The sequence below is a fragment of the Chenopodium quinoa genome, unplaced genomic scaffold (genome assembly GCF_001683475.1).
Source record: "Chenopodium quinoa cultivar QQ74 unplaced genomic scaffold, ASM168347v1, whole genome shotgun sequence".
NCBI classification, from domain to species: Eukaryota; Viridiplantae; Streptophyta; class Magnoliopsida; order Caryophyllales; family Amaranthaceae; genus Chenopodium; species Chenopodium quinoa.
This window is the reverse complement of record NW_018742879.1, coordinates 3,105,273-3,123,787: the sequence shown is the minus strand read 5'-3', so window position 1 is coordinate 3,123,787 and position 18,515 is coordinate 3,105,273. Positions and strand designations below refer to the sequence as shown.

Sequence of the window (18,515 nt, the reverse complement as noted above, 5' to 3'; positions counted from 1 at the left end):
AAAGAATCCCAATATTCCCAAGTAGAAGCATGCAAATTAATTATCACAATCACTGAAATCAGCATTATTTGGGTAAATAAAATTAACCCCAAATTTACTAAAAATGAAAAGAAAATTTCCGCTCTCACAATCACTGTAATCTATTAAAATTTGGGGAAAATAAACAATTTGCTTATCATATGCAAGTGATTATAAATGAACCTTTGTAGATAAAGTGGTAGGAAAGTTAGAAATATTTCAGGAAAAATTGTTAAAAATAATCCCAACTTTTGTCCGTTCGCTCAAAATAATCCCAATTTTGGATTATTTTTAAATAACCCGAATTATAGGGGTCATTCGCTCAAAATGGTCCCAAGTGACCGGCAACCTGTTAAAAAAGCCTTTTTTTTTTTAGGTTTCAGTGACATGTGTTAGCACGCTATAGGTTGAAAAATAAATAAAAAAAAAAAATCCCACACGTAACACCAGGTTACCGACAACCCCCTAGGCCCACGCAACCCCTTCGATTACCACCACCGTTCCGGCAATCCCTAGGCCCAGCCCAAGTCCCCCTGCCGGCGCCCAACCCCTCCCCTGCTCCAGCGCCGTTGATGCCCCTCCCCCAATTCATTCATGCCAATTCCTCACTTTTTGCTATCAACCCGGCCTAACAATTTTACAGCAATTTCTGGGTTAATCTTTGTTGAATCATCAATGGATTTGTGGTCGTTGTCCTTCATATGAGTCGTCGTCGTCTGGATCGCCACTGAGAATTTCTTGATCTCAGCTCAATGATGTTCTCGTTGTTGCTGCTTATGGGGAATGTTGTTCTCGTCGTCGCTGCTTGAGGGGAATGTTGTTTTCGACGTCGCTGCTTGAGGGAGGTGAGTTGCTTGTATTTAATTTAATTTATAAATGATTTTTTTGATTTGATATACTTCCTCTGTACTTTTTTTTTTGGGTAATTGGGTGGTTGTGCTGGAGGAGGTGCGGCAAGCTTCTTGTGGTGGCGATTTGGGTGGCTGCTGGGCTATTGAAGGTTGGGCAACAGTAGGTTGTTGCGGGGCTGCAACAAGGTGGTTTTGTAATGGTTGTGGTTAAGGCGTGTTTGTGTGTTTGTGGGCTGCAGCTAGTTGCGGCGGGCGGTGTACATGGGTGAATGGGTGATTGGGTGTCTGATTGCCGGTGGGGATGGAGGTTCCGGGAAAGGGCTGTGGCTGGTGGTGGAGGGTGGTCGTGAGTGGGGTTACGTTAATTTTTTTAAAAAAAAAAATATTTTAAGTTTAATTTTTAAATGTTTTTTTTAGTTTTTTTCCCAACCAATTACGTGATGACACGTGTCACCTTAACTTTTTATAACAAGTTAAGTGACTGGTTAGGACTATTTTGAGCGAATGACCCCAAAAGTTGGGATTATTTAAAAATAATCCAAAGTTGGGATTATTTTGAGCGAACGGATAAAAGTTGAGATTATTTTTATCAATTTTTCCAATTTTTTAAGGTACTTTGTTTTGGAATAATAACACAACTAGTTTAAAGCCCAGGCGATGCCCCGGGTTTTGTTTAAATAAAAATGTAAAACTTATTTTAAGTTTTAACAATATCTTGAAAACATTATCTTAAGTTTAAATAATAAAATAAAAAGTTGAAAAAAAATATGGGGATAGAAAAAAAGATGCAGTAGTATATGTTTTACGATTAAGTAGGACATTGCATAATATGCTTAAAAACTTTTAGAATCCAAGTTAATGAAAAGTTACAGCTTATAAATATTAATTAAGTGATAGAATGACATTAATTGTGGAATATAAAAACAAATAGAATAGAATAAAAAAGAATTTATTTATGGGGAATCAATGTGGTTGTCCACTTGATAGAATAATAATGGTCATAGAAGTTAGAAATTCCAAGTGTTGTGAGTGATTAAATATGGTCCAAATATGTATACGTAATGTCATATCATCATCCATGTGGCGCCATGTAATAAATCTCATTATGACATGGAGTGACACATGTCCTTAACATGTTATCCCCATGAGATTTAATAATATTATTATTATAGATTATTTTTCTTCCGTATTTTAGTTTTTAGACACGTGTATAAACACGGTTACAAACTAGTCTTAAATTCTTAATTAATACAGAGTTTGTATTCATAGTAATTAATGACCATAGTTTAACTTTTAGTGATTAATGAATTCAGACAACATTCATATCAAAATATCATTTGAAATTACCCTTTTTTTTTTTTTTTTTTTTGAAGAAATCATTTGAAATTACTTAGTCATTAATTAATAATGTAATATCGCAAGACTTGCCATTCAAAAAACCAAAGACAATACTTATTCCAATCCAAACTGTACAAACCCAAGATGACCATGAATCATCACATATTCACATCCATTAATTTAAGTAAAAAACGTAGAAATTGCACATTTAATGTTGATGAATATATTGCATCACAATGAAAAACAATCCTTTTCTTTAATAATCAATCCAAAGGACGAAGTTCAATGCCTTGAACAAGAAGACCACTCTTCCAACTAAGGTCTTCAACCTCCATCAGTGCCATCTCCAACACCACCCTTTCGTCGAAAGCCTCAACACCGGAACCAACATGATACCTGCCCATCTCTATCTCCATCCATCCGTCACCTCTTTCCACTGGCAATTCATCGGCATCCAACCAACATGTAGGTTCATCAAAGTCTTGATCCCCAATAAAATAGTGATTAGCAACTAACCTATGATCTTCATAACTTTTGGACAGCCCTTCTTGATCAGACTCTAGTACAGATGCCTTAACTGGTCCATAAAACCCGGCGAAAGAATGCACAACCTTCTGGAACACAAAATACGCGCCATAAGTTGTATCTGCGGAGAGGAATTTGATTGGTAATCGCCCTTTAATATCAAACCAACATACAGAATTCAGCTGAGCAGTCTCAGGAAACCTATAAATTGACAATATATGTAATTCAACCCCATTATATTGTGTCATTTTATCATAAAAACTTGTAAATTAACAATTTCATGTCATAGAATCAAAGTTAAGCATTATCATGCGTTTGTATTGAAAGAAAAAGCGAAAGAGAAACCTCGATTCAGGGATGAATCTCCAACTCCAGTATGCAGGGGTTTCTCCCCACGCGATCATCAGCATTCTTGCACCAAGCATGTAACATTTTTTGCCACTACTTTTGTCCAAGGCAAAACTCTAAATTATGCAACAAAATTGTTACAAGTCTACATATATAGTTTATCAAGGAATAATAATAGTACAAGAAGTATGTGGATTGGAAATGGATCAAGGAAAAGACTATTACCTAATTGTATATAAGTATAACTGATTTGTTAAAAGTTTAAAGCTGAATAGAGGATCCTGATGATTAAGTATTAGTTGTAGTACCAGAAGTTTTTAATTAAATGATTAGTTAGCTAGAGCAATTTTGAAACAGGGGAAATGAAAAACAAATATGTAATAGTTTTGTGTTAGAATCTGTCCTACACTCTTGGACAATGAGTCAATAACACTTTGTACTTAAAGCTTAAAAGTGAAAATAAAAAATTCACTAACATTTACAAGATCATATTAATGTACTCCCTCCTCTGTCACTTAATAGTTTTTCATTTGGTGTTTTTCACGAGAATTAAGAAAGTTTGAAAATTACGTATTCAACAATGCTTTTTCATACATTAAAACTTGTTTCACCATACATGAAATACTTTTGCCCCATAAAAATATGTTTCCACAAACTTTTATTCAATGTGAGCATGGTGACGGAGGGAGTAGTTTGTAGGACGGACTATGGAGTATTGATTTAATGAGCACATTATGAAGACATTGTATAACATTTGGGCACAGGTTGATTAGTTATTCATACAAGATTCTGATTAACACTTCTTCCATTTCTTTTCTATTGTTACATCTTCACTTTGGTGGTAACCGTTTTAAACCTTTGACTATAAAATACATTATTATAAAAATTAAAATCATATTATATGTGAGGTTCGCTTTGTCCTGAAAAGAATTTTCAAAATATCAATTTCTTAGAATTTTACTCAAATCATGTTGAATATATACGTGATCAAAGATGTTTATTGGAAACGGTTAAGATCAAGGTGTAACAATAAAAAGAAACAAAGCGAGTATTTGAAGATTTAACTATAGAACTATTAAGCATAAATCAACCCTAATAACAACCATCATAATTGATAACCGTCAATAAAATCATTACTCTATAAAGCAAATATAATAATGATTTTCTCACTTTTTTCACAAATTTTGGGTAAAACTGTGTATTTTACATTATTGTTTTAACTATACTCCATAAGATTGTCATTGTTACCTATAAAAGTATATATAGAAAACTTACCCTTATCAAATGAATACTAAGATCTACAAATTAAATTAAACAAAAAAAAAAAAAAATTACCTGAGTTTTATTGTCGAAGAGTATAGGAAATTGACAAAGAGAGAAAAAAAGATCTTTTTTAGAAGCAAATTGTTGTTGATCAATTGGAATTGACGATTGAGATAAGAAGTAATCACAATCGGACGGCAGAAAGTTGTTCCAAATGGCATCCGATTTCGACGCCGATAAAAAGTCCGTCGAAACGGCTGATGATCGGACGACATCCCTCGGCGAAGTCAACGACAATATGTGCGAAAGACATCCCACAGGTAAATCTAATAAGTTGTTACAAGACATGTCGTCTATTTTTGGGAAGTTACTCAGTTCGAGAGATTTTGTCTTTGATAGTATGCTTGCTTTCATCAGCTTTTTTGGGTTTTTTGTTAAAAAAAAATTTAATAAAAATACAATAGTTGGTTAGAATTGGTAAGAGCTCATTATTAAGCTAAACACGATATGAGAGACAACACCTTTTAAATACACTCGGGTGTATATAGAGGTAAGTGCATCCAAGGATAATTTATTTTTTTGTTCATTTGATATTTACTTAAAATGAGTTAATGAATAGAAAATATGTAGTGAAACAAGCACAACACTGAAATGATGTGTGGGAAGAGTTGTGCATAAAGCCATAAAGGTGTCAATTTAGATAACTGGATCGAAATATGTAAGGTCGAGTCGGAAAGGTTTTCCATAAAGGTGTTAATTCGGATAAATGAGTCGAATTCAATAAAGTTGGATCGGAGAGGGTTGCGCATAAGGTGTCCCATGTACTCATATCGTAACTAAAAAGATTTTCTTTAGGGAAAAAAAGACTTTTTATTTAAGGACGAAAAAAGTAGGAATATTATTACCAATTCAAAATAACTACGGAGAATGTGCTATTTTCTCAAAAAAAAAAAAAAAAAAAAAAAAAAAAAAAAAAAAACAAAACTATGTGCTCCAGTACCACCAGCCCGTGAAAAAAATAGTGCTAAAGCCCAACACCCTTTATTCTTATGGGCTTATTTAAAATGTACTCCGTACTAGAACTGAATAAGATTTACGGATTATTGGTTAGAAATTTTTATAGCTTGATTTGGTATGCTTTTTCCAATCCTTTTCAATTCACTTGTTTTCATTGAACTTAATATATTATATTTGTACACTTATATGAAAGTAAACACATATTTAAGTGGGGTTTTTGTTAGGTATTTCTTCAAATGTACTTCATATTACCTAAATATCTAATTTTCATATTTTTTTATAAGAAATTTCATGTATTGGCAATAAGAAAATTAAATAAAAAGACATGGTCTTGTCTGTTTTTTTTTTTTTTTTTTATTTATATATTTTTTTTTATTGTGAGCTAATTTGGTTTGTTGTAATAAGAATAAACAGTAAGTTAGTATTATCATTATTAATCGATACTCATATTTTAGATACACAAAAAAAAAAAAAAAAAAAAAAAAAAAAAAAAAAAAATCTAAAATTATACTTCGTAGTTCATATTAGAGTATAGTCCAATTGTTATATAGGTGATTTGTAAATTGAGTATGTTTCATCATTCTTCATTAAACTGAAATTTTGTTAATATTGAATTTAATTGAGAGAAATTAAGTACTGTAGTTAATAATTGTTTATATTGAGTATTTATTAATATTTCCAATTATCATAAAAATGTTCTATAAAAAGCTAACACCTTTAGTTAAGGATTACCTCGGATAAAGAATAATGCTTTTAACGTAAGCATGGTATGTCAAGAAACACAATGGTGATTGGCAAGAGTCAAGGAGGTGAAAAGGAACAGGAAAAAGTGCCTTTAATTTGGTGCTTCTATTCTTGAGCTCAATATCACACCTCCCCACCCCTTTTTTCCTCCGGAATCTCCCTTTTGCTCTGGCTCTACAAACTTTGCTTTTTAACCAAGTTTAAATTGATGCTATTAAGCTAATTCTATCATGTACGTGCGTGTAAATGATAATTGTCGCTCTATAAAACTTTACCCGACTATAATATATTTTGTACGTAATTGACATCCATTAATAATAAACTAGTTCTATAGGCCATATTAAGGCGAGTTAAAGACAAATCGACAGATACATCATGGTGCTAATTGACTCATTGTATCTATAAAATTATTAAACAGGATTGGAAAAGTGAATGAACAATGGTAATGTTTGAAATCCCATATTATATCTTATGCTTTATGTTAAACAAAGCTTGACAACCTCACTTACAAGGCAGAAAATTCTTGTTTTTGGAAGTTGAGAATATAATTGAAATTAGATTGCAAAACTTACTCCAACAACACTTTGTATATATAAATGGGCTTTACCGCTATACAATGTGAGGATCAAAATTAACTAGAGACATAACATATGAGTCTCTAAAAACCAAATTATCAAATGCAACCAAGAGTTCTAAACATGATACTCATATTCTTGGGAGCGCGAGGAGGTTGTCCTCCACGCGGTAGCACGTGACAGCCACATGCTGTGTTATGCACGACTATGCTATTAACACTTTAAAAGTACATACATTTGTTCCGATGCTCAGATATAAGCTTGATAAAATGGATTCTTAAGCTAATAGAAGAAGACAGAGTAAAAAAGACTTAAATACTACTTGTATAATAGTGAAAAGTGCTCTTTATAATTAGGAAATTCCTAATTAATATTGGCCTTTAAACACAGGGTCTCACGTAATGGAAGTGGGTGTAATGGGGCATCATTTCTTTATGCTTCCAGCCTTGATATGTTGATAAAGTAAAGGTTGAATGCTTGCATCTTTGAAATGGAAATTCAAAAAATTTCAGAATGTATTTCTAAAACATTGTACAAATTTCTATACTAATTTAATTTGCATATTATAGTGTAAATGCTACAATTTTAACTCGATTCATCACCAATTTACCATTTAACATTGATTAAACATTACACATTATATTTACAAGAAAACGTTCACAACCATTATAAACCCGAACTCCTTCATAAATCATACTCATACAAATCTTTTACTCCTAGTGATACAATCAAATGTTAGTAGAAACTATAAAGTAAAAAGTACAATTAAATCTCTATAATAATACTACAGAGACAATACAACACCAATCTCCCTGGCATCCAAAAATTTGCCCCCACTTTTTTTGTTCTTCTTCTCCTAATTTCAATCCTTTTGTCAGGCAATCAATTTCAATCCCCAAACAAACAAAAGTCCTTTTTTTGACCCGTTTTTTCAACCCACTTTCTCCTCTCCCAATGTACATATAGTACCCTACATTATTTGGAGACCCAAACCCTTTTCAAACCCACAAATACTCTTTTTTTTTTCCCCGCTAAAAAAGTCTCCCTTTTTCTTCCCTATAAATCTAAATAAATTGCATTTCTCTATAGGTATAAATATTTTTCTAAGCAAAAGATTTGGAAAAAAGTGAGAAAAAAATGTTAATAAATGTCTAGATTAATCGATCAGACAAACTTGGTAGCCTTCTAAAGAAGTTTAGACTAGTTGGAGGCATTGGTTCTCTAAACATGGGATGCCTCAAAAAATAAAACCCAAGTGCTACGGCAACCATTTTTGGGGGTACTGCATATAGTGTTATTGTTATCATAAAACATACCCCTATAAATAGTTTTGTAGCCCTCGGGTCTCGCCAACTTACTAATGCTTGGGCTCGCTCGCCTTGGGTCGCTAAATCCCCCAACACGGTTTGAACCCGGGCTGCCAAGATTCGCAACCGATCATATCGAACACGGATTAAGTCTGGTGGGGTTGAACTTGGGACCGTGTCGAATTCTTCGTCGAGGTCATCCGGGTCGACAGTTTCCGCTTGTGATAATCGGGTATCCATACCCGCGGGTATTTTGGGTCGAAACCGGTAATACCATATTCCCATTAGGAAAACATAGAGGAATCCCGTTGGGACTATTAAGTCAGGATACCAAACTAGGACCAAATAAAGAATGTGAACCAAAATTGTGGTTAATGGGTTCCTCCATCTTCTTATATGGTTTAACCACTTGGCTAACCCGATTGCCCAAGCGAGCACGGCTACGATCCGAAACCAATTAGCTTTGCTTTTCCTCATGCTCCAAGTATGTGAGTCTGCATCTAACATGTACCTGACTACTTCAGGCCCAAGGGGTGGCTCGGAACGGGCTAACCAAGCTGCTACCATCTTAGTGGCAGCCCCGCGAAGAGCCTCTTGTTGGGCCACCCCAAGTGGGCGGAGATAATGCATCCGCGGAAGTAGTGGCTGCCCATAGATACCACACGTATCCGGCAACATAGACGGGCAAACGAATCGAACCGCCAACTCAATTTCACCCATTTTCTTAAGCCCAGTTCGGAGCAATACCAAAAGAGGATAAGAATTAGTATACACCTTGTTACTCTCCAATGTAGACACCCGAATACGAACCTTACCAATCCGATAGTCCGGTTTCTCCTCCCCCGGGTCTGTAAACATCCGCCAATTATCAAATACTCCGATCGTTAACACGGTACACGGGTCATAAACCTGCCACGTGTACTGCTCATTCCATCTCGGATCAAAACTATCCGTAACCGTCCGGGTCCGAACCCATTTCTTACCATACTTAGCCACACAATAAGCGTCAGTAGAGCCCTTACCCGGACCCTTAGTTTTCATCGGAAGCAACCCACGTGCCCCAAGAACACCAAGCTCTAATACCCCAATAGGAGGCTTCCACAACTGCTTCGCCGTCGGCCGGTAATCGCTACACACGTGAGCCGCCTCATCAAGCACGTGATACCCACCTTCTAAACACAACCTTAAAAGAACCCTCCCACAGTAGGGCCCATCACCACCCTCCAAATTAACCCATTTTGCAGCCACGTGTCGCTCATCGATTCGCTGCTCGATTGACCCCACAGGAATAATAGCGTGGCCTAAAAGCATGGGATCCTTACTAGTCCTATCTTCAACCAACAGAATCAATTGCTCTTCCAAAGGTTCCCCTGCAATTAAAATCAAGTCCTCGTTAAAGTGCACCGCGGCTCCACCGTGAGCACTCATAGACCCGCGTCTCGTCCTCAGAGATTGAAACCCCAACTGTGCTTTAACCCGAATCTCCGGCGCCGTCAATGGAGGGAGGTTCGGCGGAATGTGGAGGTCTTGAGCCTCAATCACCGTCACCCGGAGGTACCATAGTTTCGGGGATTGGTATACCTTAGCACGAGTGTAAGAAACATTCGGCTGCTGCGGAGGTGCATCGGATATCCACGCTTCAGGGAACGCGTCATCAGCTTGGGTTCCCAGCCAAACCGCAAGCTGTACGTCCCCTGAAACGCCCTCCCCTCCCTCCAGACGATACCATTGCGGGGCCAGCGGACTATCAGGCGGGTCCCGCACTGGCACGTCTGAGAGGTCGAAGCAGACCCCTCCTAAGAATCTCTCCGTTGCCGAGTCCCATATCGAGATTTCGAGGGTCCCGGCAATGGAGGGTGAGGGAGAGGAGATAGCAAAGGTCTCCTGCCACTCCGGGTTCTCGGGAGGTTCACCTGGACGATAGGCAGCAGGTTTTGTACAGAGTGGACGAGTGGAGTTTGTTCGTATCTTGATGTATGGATTCTCATTAGGTGTTAACCCACGAGCCTTCACGATTTTAACATAGAGGTATTGCATTGGCTCAACTAAGTCAAATGCTGATATCTTCTCTGTTTCAGGAACAAATTTACCAGATATAACTCTAGGAGCAAACTCACCCGGGTTGGCTCGTTTATGAGCCGCAGCCATTCGCCTTATAATCTCTGGCGGAGGACCCTGCATTTCTGGCGGAGGATGGTTGTGGTGAGGGTGGTATTGTTCTTGCTGTGGTGGCGGGTATCCGTCATGATGGTGGTGGACAATCGTTTCGGTTGTCGCACCACCTTGATGTTGTTGTTGAGGAGGACCTTGACCTTCTTCCACCACCATCCCTTGAGGTGGAGGACCATGACCTTGAGGGTAAGGACCATTCCCAGCTGCTTCCATTGCGACATCGGTCGGCATTGGTGGAACAACCTCTACCACTCTGCCTTGCTCTTCTTCCCTTCTTTGTTCGGGTTGGACCTCCGCTATCTCAGGAGGCGGAGGTCCGCCTCCTCCGCATTCGCCTTGCGGAGGAGGTACCTCAATAACCTCATCAAAGTAATAAATTCTCAACCCAAGCTCCCCTTTAATCCAACTAAACACACTCTTCTTCTCTAAAGGAAAATACACCAGCCCTTCATCACCTCTCCTTGAAAATTGCGACCCATACAACTTCACCCTCCCTAGGAAATGATTCTTCCTAGCTGCACCCGAAGGCGACATTCGCTTATCATGATACACCTCAACATTAAGCTCCTCGAAATCCATCGTATTCGGGTCCGAAACAATGAAGTCCAAGGGCTCATTCCAAGTCGGGTTAAGGTCCCGGTACTTGGTAGTAGTCCTCTTTCTTTGCCCATCAAAATCGACCACCACATACGGGCTTGAACTCCCTTGACCATCCTTAGGGAGCAAGTCTCGAGCATCGATCACCTCGACAATTAATCTTCGTACGAGTCTTTGCTCGACGGCATTTGCTCCCTGAGGGTCATTCGCATTTTGAGGTGGTGGTGGTGGTGAGCTCATAACTTCATTGTAATGAACTTATGATATCCTCTTTTTTGTAAGGTTAGACAAGATTGCCGTTGATAGCGGGGAGAAAAACAACACAATTTTTTTCTTTTTAGGAATAAGTGATGGTGGTAATAATTCTAGTAGTGGTGTTTTGTTTTTGTTTAATTATTTATGAGTTCTTGTTTTTCTGGACTTTGGGTTTCAAATAAGTGTATAAGCGTGTTCAGATTTGAGGGAATGTTTTTTTGGGTTATTTTTTTTCAGATTCTATTCTTTTCTTGAAGGTTTTATTTGTCTAATGTATGTCTATAGGTATTTGGGCCTTTTTATTAATTTATATTTACTGTATAATTATTTATTCATGTATAATTATTTAATTTTATTTATTCATATATAATTATTTAATTTTATTTATAATAATTCAGGTTCCCTCCTTTTTGGTTTTGTTATCAGCTTCCTTCCCTTTGATTATGGTTTCATGATTTGCTAAATCTGTCTTTTTTAGTACCGTCTGTTGGGTTTCTGTCTGAATTTTATTTATTATAATTCTAAAATGAAGGTCATAAAGTTAGATTGCGAAATTAAACATAATTAAGTAATAGGGTGTGAGTTAGGATTGTAATGTAAAGGGTAACAGTACATGACAATAAGGTTCGGTGGAGGTCTAGATGTACGCAAGTTTAGTGCTAATGTAGACTCGAAGCTGGTAGAGTAACACGATTAGCAAGATTCTTAGTTTAATTAATTTGTTCTCCTGATGCAGTAGGAAAGAATTTGGGGAAGATTGAAGATTACACAACTAGGAAGTGATATGCTATAGGAAAAGGTTCAGATGCCCTGTATGTGCAATTGTGCAAAGCATATGATTCCACCTCAAAATCTTAGGGCTATGAGTAAGCTTGATTTCTTCTTTTTTATTTTATGTTTTTGTGAAAAGCAACCCTTAAAGATTTTGAATAAAGGGGTTTTTTCCAAGTGCAAAAGGCATCTCCTTTTATTTTTGTCATAGATATGTTCTAATATTCTTCTGAAAGAAACTTATCATTGTCAAATACCTTAACTTTTTCTGGATTATGTTATTGGCCTTTGAATTGTATCACGTCATGACAATTCGTTTATTTTTGCAATGAACTAAAGATGCTCCCATCTCCCTTTACTGTTCCGCATTGATTTTCCTTTAATTAATACTCTTGAGCATGACCAAATTGATGACTAAATGCATTATATGTACTTCTAAGTCCTATATGTATGTCCCAAAACAATATATAGTCATATCTAATGGAATTAGAGCTCTAACATAATAAGATGACAGTATTGATGAATTCTGTTAATAACCAGTTTTTTTTAAACTGGTAACGCGCTCTCTTTGTATTCTGTCAACTTCTCCCTGCAGTAAGTAACAAAACTAGCCACTTTAGTTGTGTTTTCTGTAGGCTAAAATATGCATAAATTAAGTTGAGAAACGATTGCTAAGAAGATGATTTACATAATGTATTATACAAATATTTAGGATTACAATGTGTGCTTTTCATCTCAACTCCGAAAGAAGCTTCTTTATTTTCTGATGCTCCAAAAATAAGGACACCTTTTTCCTGCAGTGGATTTCTGAAGATTACAGAACTGTTTATTGAGAATCAGATACTCCATAAATAGGTAAAATAATTTTATGTTTTCAATCATACATCAATAACGAATTGTTAGTGGACCAACTTAACCAAAAGCTTAAGCTGATGGTTGAGGCCTAGAAATATGTTTTATACTCTGAATAGTTATTAATTTTGAAGCATGTACTCCGTATATCTTTTCTTTTCATTGTCATAACAGCTAGCTAAAATTCCATACAAAGGGACTGATGTACTGTCAATCTGCCATACAAATATTATGATGAATGACATAAAACTTACATCGCTTTTATTTAGCTGCAATGTTTTCTCTTTGATGAGTATGCGGAGAAAGATCGAATATGTTTTGTCAATACACTCATTAGCACCACTTCATTTATACTTCGGATATATCTTAAAGCTCTAACATTCTATGTATAACGTCATATGTTAGACAAATACAGTATGAATCCGAAAATAGACAAATACAGTATGAATCCGAAAATATTTCAGGTCTAATAAACACATCTTGAATATTGTTCAAGCAAACAATCAATATAATTTATAAAGAAGAAGAGCAGAAACAGAACTTTTAAGTTGATGATGGGTGCATTTTGTGAGACAGTAACACCCCAAGTGTAAATGATATAATGGATGCTAAAAGAATCCCTTTGTTCTCAGCAATCCTCCCTAGTACAGATGCCTTTGAACTTTTTTCCTCTTGATCACCGCCTTTTTTTGGTTCTTTGTTTCCTTCTTCTTTAGGAGGGCTCTTGAATGGTTCCTCTTTCTTCTCTTTGGTGTCACCAGACTCACCACTTACTACAGAATTGTCAGGTTCTTTGTTTTTAGTAGCTATTTCTTTCTGCTCATTGGTGTCGCTGTTTGATGCACGGCTATCATTAGCATCTACAATTGCCGCCCCATTGGTACCGTTATTTGGAGTTGGACTCTTAGCTTCTTTGTTAGATTCTACTGGTTTACCTTCCTTGATTGAACCTAAGGAAGGAATGAAGGATGCTTCCTTGCGATTCTCTGTTTCGCCGTTGCTAGGAGCAGGACTCTCGCTTGGAATCATATCAGATTCGGTGGTATCCTTGGTAGCCTCCGGGTTGATGTTGTTAGTTGAAGTTCCATCTGCACTACTCGGTTTATTCTCTTCCGAATTAGCCACCTTTGGGATACGTACTCTGAGTGTAGCTCCGTCGAATATCTTTTTTATGTTGTTAACGTCTCCATCTTCTGGCACATTGAAGGTCTTTTCAAAATGCTCTTGTTTCTCATCACTTACCTTTCTCCTTCCGCTAACTACTACGATCCCAGATTCGTCGACATTCAGCTTGATGTCGTCTTCATTAAAACCTTCAAACAAAATATATGTTCCAAAATTGTAAAATTTGCTCATGCAAGATAACTATATGTACTAGACATAACAAGTTAACTTTATGTGTATGTGTACATAACAAGAATTTGACATGATAGCTAAAATATAATGTACAAATGAATATTAAAGTGCATGAATTTGTCTAACCAGGAAGATTAACGAGAAGGCAATGAAATCCAGGAAAGTCATTAGTCCACCCTGAAGATGGGTTGATTTCTTCATCTACCGGACCACGGCGAGGAACGGCTATCCTAGGCGTAGTCCATCTTCGCCGTGTAAAATCTGCCATATTTTCAAGTGTTGAAGGAATACCTTAGAAGCAACCGCGATTTTATGTCTGTTTTATATTTTTGAATTGTATGATTGCGATGGATGTGTCAATGTTATATACTCGTCGTACTAATACTAAATATGGAAATGGGAGAAAAGTGTTTGGGTGCACTTTTAAACATGCAAGTTTTTAATTAAGAGAAGTCTTTACTTGTGGTTTTATACATTGCTTTATACCAAGCTTTGGGTTTGAATACTGAAGTCTATTGCAAAGGAAATGGGATGATTCTTTGCTTTTTAGACTTCTTGTAACAACTTCTTTCTTCAGCTAATTATCAACAAATACATGCATTTCACCTGATTTTGAAAAAACAATATATTAGTCTTATGAAACTCATTTCACATCTTAATTATACGATTATGTGATGACCTTTTTTCTTGATTTCCTCCTATTTGGCTTGATGGTACGAGTTTATCCTAATCATGTTGCAATTAATTTCAAATGAGCAAATAATAAAAACTCTAATGTCGCGAAATTCTCAGATGAGCCATTAATTTACAAATAGAGTTAAAGAGAATTAGTAATTCATTATCCATACGTCAAATGAATAAACACAGATATCTTAATTTCTCATAAATATGTTGGTTCACCTTACACGTGCTACAACTATTGACTATTGAGTGTAAATAATCTGGCAGCTAGATTGTTAAGTATTTTGAAAAAAGTCTTTAGAATAGAGTTAGATATTACATTATATTGTAAGAAAAAGTAGATTATGAAAATTTTATAAAAATAATTATCAAATTACTCCATCTTTATATCGATTAAGCACATAGGTAATGATTTTTGTGAGAAAATATTGTACAAGTATGATCAGTTGTTAACGTGTGCCCATTGTTACATTAGAAGATCCTTAAATCAATTTGGGATGTTTAGTAATCTTTTGTGGTGCCTTCTTTAAACAAGAGGCCATATATATACTGACGCCAAATGTCTAAATTTGCTAAAATTGGAGCAAAAAATGTACATATTTTTACCACCCTTTATTAATTTATCTGTTTTTTTAACTCCCTAATTTCTGTCACATGTACACATTTTTACCACCCGTTGTTATTTTTTTCTGTTTGTTTAATTCACCAATTTTTGTCACAATCACCTTTCTTCACTCCCTGCTTCCCATTTCCTTTCCTTCCTTGTTTTAGAATTTCTTTTCTTTATACCACTATTTTGCAACTGACGAAAATGGAACTTCAGAATAGATTAAAAACACCCATAAAAAAAAAATTTAAAAAAAAAAAAAAAGAATACTTCGTATTATTCAAAAAAGGAAAAAAAATATTGGTAGGAGATAAAAGAAGGCAAAAAACATAGAAGAAAGAATGGCAAAAGTTAAAATAATATGTATGTTGTTGTTCATGTTTGTTTCAATCATCCTTCCCCTACACGTACAGGCTAACATTGGTGATTTCGACGACCATTGGAAAAGTCGAGAGCAACAAGCAAAGATGAATGCAGCTAAGGCTTATGATCCCAATCCACAAGAAGCTTGTCACACGCTTAATAAACAAGTTCATGAGTATGTTATTACCATCCACCTTTCATTTCTTACAATATGCTCTACACATTTCATTTTAGGGGCATAGAGACCCAATAAATTTCAAGTCTAGACGCGATGTCTAAATCAGAAGTCTTTATAATTTGGATGAGAAGTCGATATTGGATCCCCTACAATAGACAACGACCCAATCTAACCCGTCCTTATAGATGGCTTCATCGCCTTTTTGCTGTGCTACAAGAATAATTTTTAAAGGATCATCTCAACCAACAAAAGATTAAGCTGATGGTTAAAGCCGGTTTATATACTTTATCACGCCCCCTCACATGAGAGTCCAATGGGCTTGAAGTGTGGATGTAGCATGGACTCCACTATACCTAACGTTTAATATTCTATTCGGCTATTCCACTTTGAAAGGAGGGGTGGATGAGCTTCGAACCCATGACCTTTGTATCATGCTCACTCTGATACCATGTTAAAGAATTATCTCAATCAAAAGTTTAAGTTAATGATTGAAGCCCAAGATCAGTTTATATATAGTTATATACTCTATCAACTTATACAAGAAAGTAAAACATCAACAAATTTATTAAAGGATTTTCTAACACTTGTCCAAGGCTGAAAATTTTATAGTGGTCGTTTGAAATATGACTACCATAATGTTTTAATATAAGACTAAGTATTAGTTAAAGTAATTATGATTATATGTTTGATGACACAGGAATTTTCATGAGACAAGCAACAATAATATAAGGAGCGGCTTAGGAAAGTATGATGGTCATTGCCTAGCCGCGAACCCTATAGACCGGTGTTGGAGATGTGACAAGCACTGGTCCATGAACCGTCAAAAGCTAGCTGATTGTGCTCGAGGGTTCGGTCACAAGACCACCGGGGGCAAAAATGGAAGAATCTATGTTGTGACCGATGACTCGGACGGTGACCTACTAAACCCTAAGCCAGGAACCCTCCGCCATGCAGTCATCCAAGATGGACCACTTTGGATCACTTTCAAGCATGGCATGGTGATTAGGCTAAGTGAAGAGCTCCTCGTTTCGAGCAACAAGACGATAGATGGCCGTGGAGGGCACGTACACATAGCCGGCGGGGCTGGGATAATGTTACAATATGTGGATAATGTGATCATACATAGTGTACATATACATGATATTAAGAAGGGAAATGGAGGGCTTATTAGAGATTCTATGAACCATTTCGGGTTTAGGACTGCTAGTGATGGTGATGGTATATCTATATTTGGATCTACTAATATTTGGATTGATCATGTTTCTATGTCTAATTGTATGGATGGTTTGATTGATGCTATTGAGGCTTCTACTGCTATCACCATCTCCAATTGCCACTTCACTGACCACAATGATGTAAGTATACACTCCCCATGTGCTATATGTTTGGTTATACAGGGAATCACATAGGCCAATAATGTAAACAAGATTCAATTTTATGTCTTTTGTTTTATCTACAAAATATTACAAACTACAATATAATACTAAAATCTAGGATATGACCAGTAAGTGTTTAGTCAATTGGTAAGATAGCAGCAGTTCTAGCTTTACCGAGGTCTCAGGTTTGAGACTTGGGGACGTAACAACAACTAGTTTCGTGATTAGAAATTTTGAATTATCATAACATTAGTAACTAAATGCATGAATGAAAATAAGTAAATTTAATGATATATTTATAGGTGATGTTGTTTGGAGCAAGAGATGGTAATACATTGGATGAATTAATGCAAGTAACATTAGCTTTTAACCATTTTGGGAAGCGTTTGATACAAAGAATGCCAAGATGTAGATATGGGTTCTTCCATGTTGTTAACAATGACTACACTCACTGGGAAATGTATGCCATTGGAGGAAGCCAACACCCTACTATCATTAGTCAAGGCAATCGCTTCATCGCGCCTCCTAATCTCTTTGCTAAAGAGGTAACATTACGTCGTAGTTCTATCAATACATGCTTATGCAATATTTTACCTTAAAATGGATATAACCTAAAGTTTTTGTTAATGATAAAATGATGGTGAATATAGGTGACTAAGAGGGAATATGCACCATATAGTGAGTGGAAGAATTGGCTATGGACGTCGGATGAAGATATAATGTTGAATGGAGCTTTCTTCAATCAATCTGGAGATAAATCAAATAAATTCTCCTACACTAGGCAAGACGTGATCAAAGCAAAACCCGGAAGTTATGTCAAGCGTCTCACACGCTTTGCTGGTGCTCTTAATTGTAAGGAAGGCAAAGCATGCTAAAGTCGCGCTTCTTAGCTTCAATAGCTATACTTTTTTTCGCCATCCATTAGAATAACTACTGGGGTTAGCTACTCTAATTTGAGAGCAATGGGAGACGCTTAAACATAAGTTGATTGTACTTAGTCGCATAGTTTAGCTTTGTCCCCCTCTTTTTATGTGTGCTTCTTGCTTTACAAATGGAGGCAAGAACAAGGAGAAAAATGCAAGGAATCTAGTAGCAAGGCAATGTTTTAAAACTAATATGTATATCATGATTATGTTCCTTGAAGAAATTTTGGTTTTGAAAGTACAAATTGCATAATATACTTGCATACATTCGTGCGAATCATGTGTGTGCTTTACCAAAGTGAACCATAAATCGAGTCTTGTAGTTCCTTCAATATGCAGAGCATAACTTGAAATTCCTTCAATATACAGAGCATAACTTGAATCAAGTAGTTGTTCTA

At 36.2% G+C, this 18,515-nt stretch overlaps 4 protein-coding genes across 4 annotated transcripts; 1 reads left to right on the top strand and 3 right to left on the bottom strand.

The window, feature by feature from the left end:
• Positions 1-2,299: 2,299 nt before the first annotated feature.
• Positions 2,300-5,501, bottom strand: LOC110726502 (putative F-box protein PP2-B12). The gene is made up of 3 exons (XM_021905979.1): positions 4,416-5,501; positions 3,078-3,196; positions 2,300-2,933 (listed from the first exon to the last, which is right to left on the bottom strand). The coding sequence occupies exons 1-3, from the start codon at positions 4,755-4,757 to the stop codon at positions 2,471-2,473; spliced, it is 924 nt and encodes a 307-aa protein (XP_021761671.1). The 5' UTR covers positions 4,758-5,501; the 3' UTR covers positions 2,300-2,470.
• A 2,316-nt stretch (positions 5,502-7,817) lies between these two features.
• LOC110726501 (protein QUIRKY-like) lies at positions 7,818-12,076 on the bottom strand. The gene has a single exon (XM_021905978.1). The coding sequence runs from the start codon at positions 10,993-10,995 to the stop codon at positions 7,831-7,833; it is 3,165 nt and encodes a 1,054-aa protein (XP_021761670.1). The 5' UTR covers positions 10,996-12,076; the 3' UTR covers positions 7,818-7,830.
• Positions 12,077-12,984: 908 nt separating this feature from the next.
• LOC110726246 lies at positions 12,985-14,483 on the bottom strand. Its single transcript, XM_021905704.1, has 2 exons — positions 14,116-14,483; positions 12,985-13,946 (listed from the first exon to the last, which is right to left on the bottom strand). The coding sequence occupies exons 1-2, from the start codon at positions 14,255-14,257 to the stop codon at positions 13,177-13,179; spliced, it is 912 nt and encodes a 303-aa protein (XP_021761396.1). The 5' UTR covers positions 14,258-14,483; the 3' UTR covers positions 12,985-13,176.
• A 969-nt stretch (positions 14,484-15,452) lies between these two features.
• LOC110726245 (pectate lyase-like) lies at positions 15,453-18,069 on the top strand. Its single transcript, XM_021905703.1, has 4 exons — positions 15,453-15,815; positions 16,516-17,173; positions 17,497-17,739; positions 17,845-18,069. The coding sequence occupies exons 1-4, from the start codon at positions 15,619-15,621 to the stop codon at positions 18,067-18,069; spliced, it is 1,323 nt and encodes a 440-aa protein (XP_021761395.1). The 5' UTR covers positions 15,453-15,618.
• Positions 18,070-18,515: the final 446 nt, after the last annotated feature.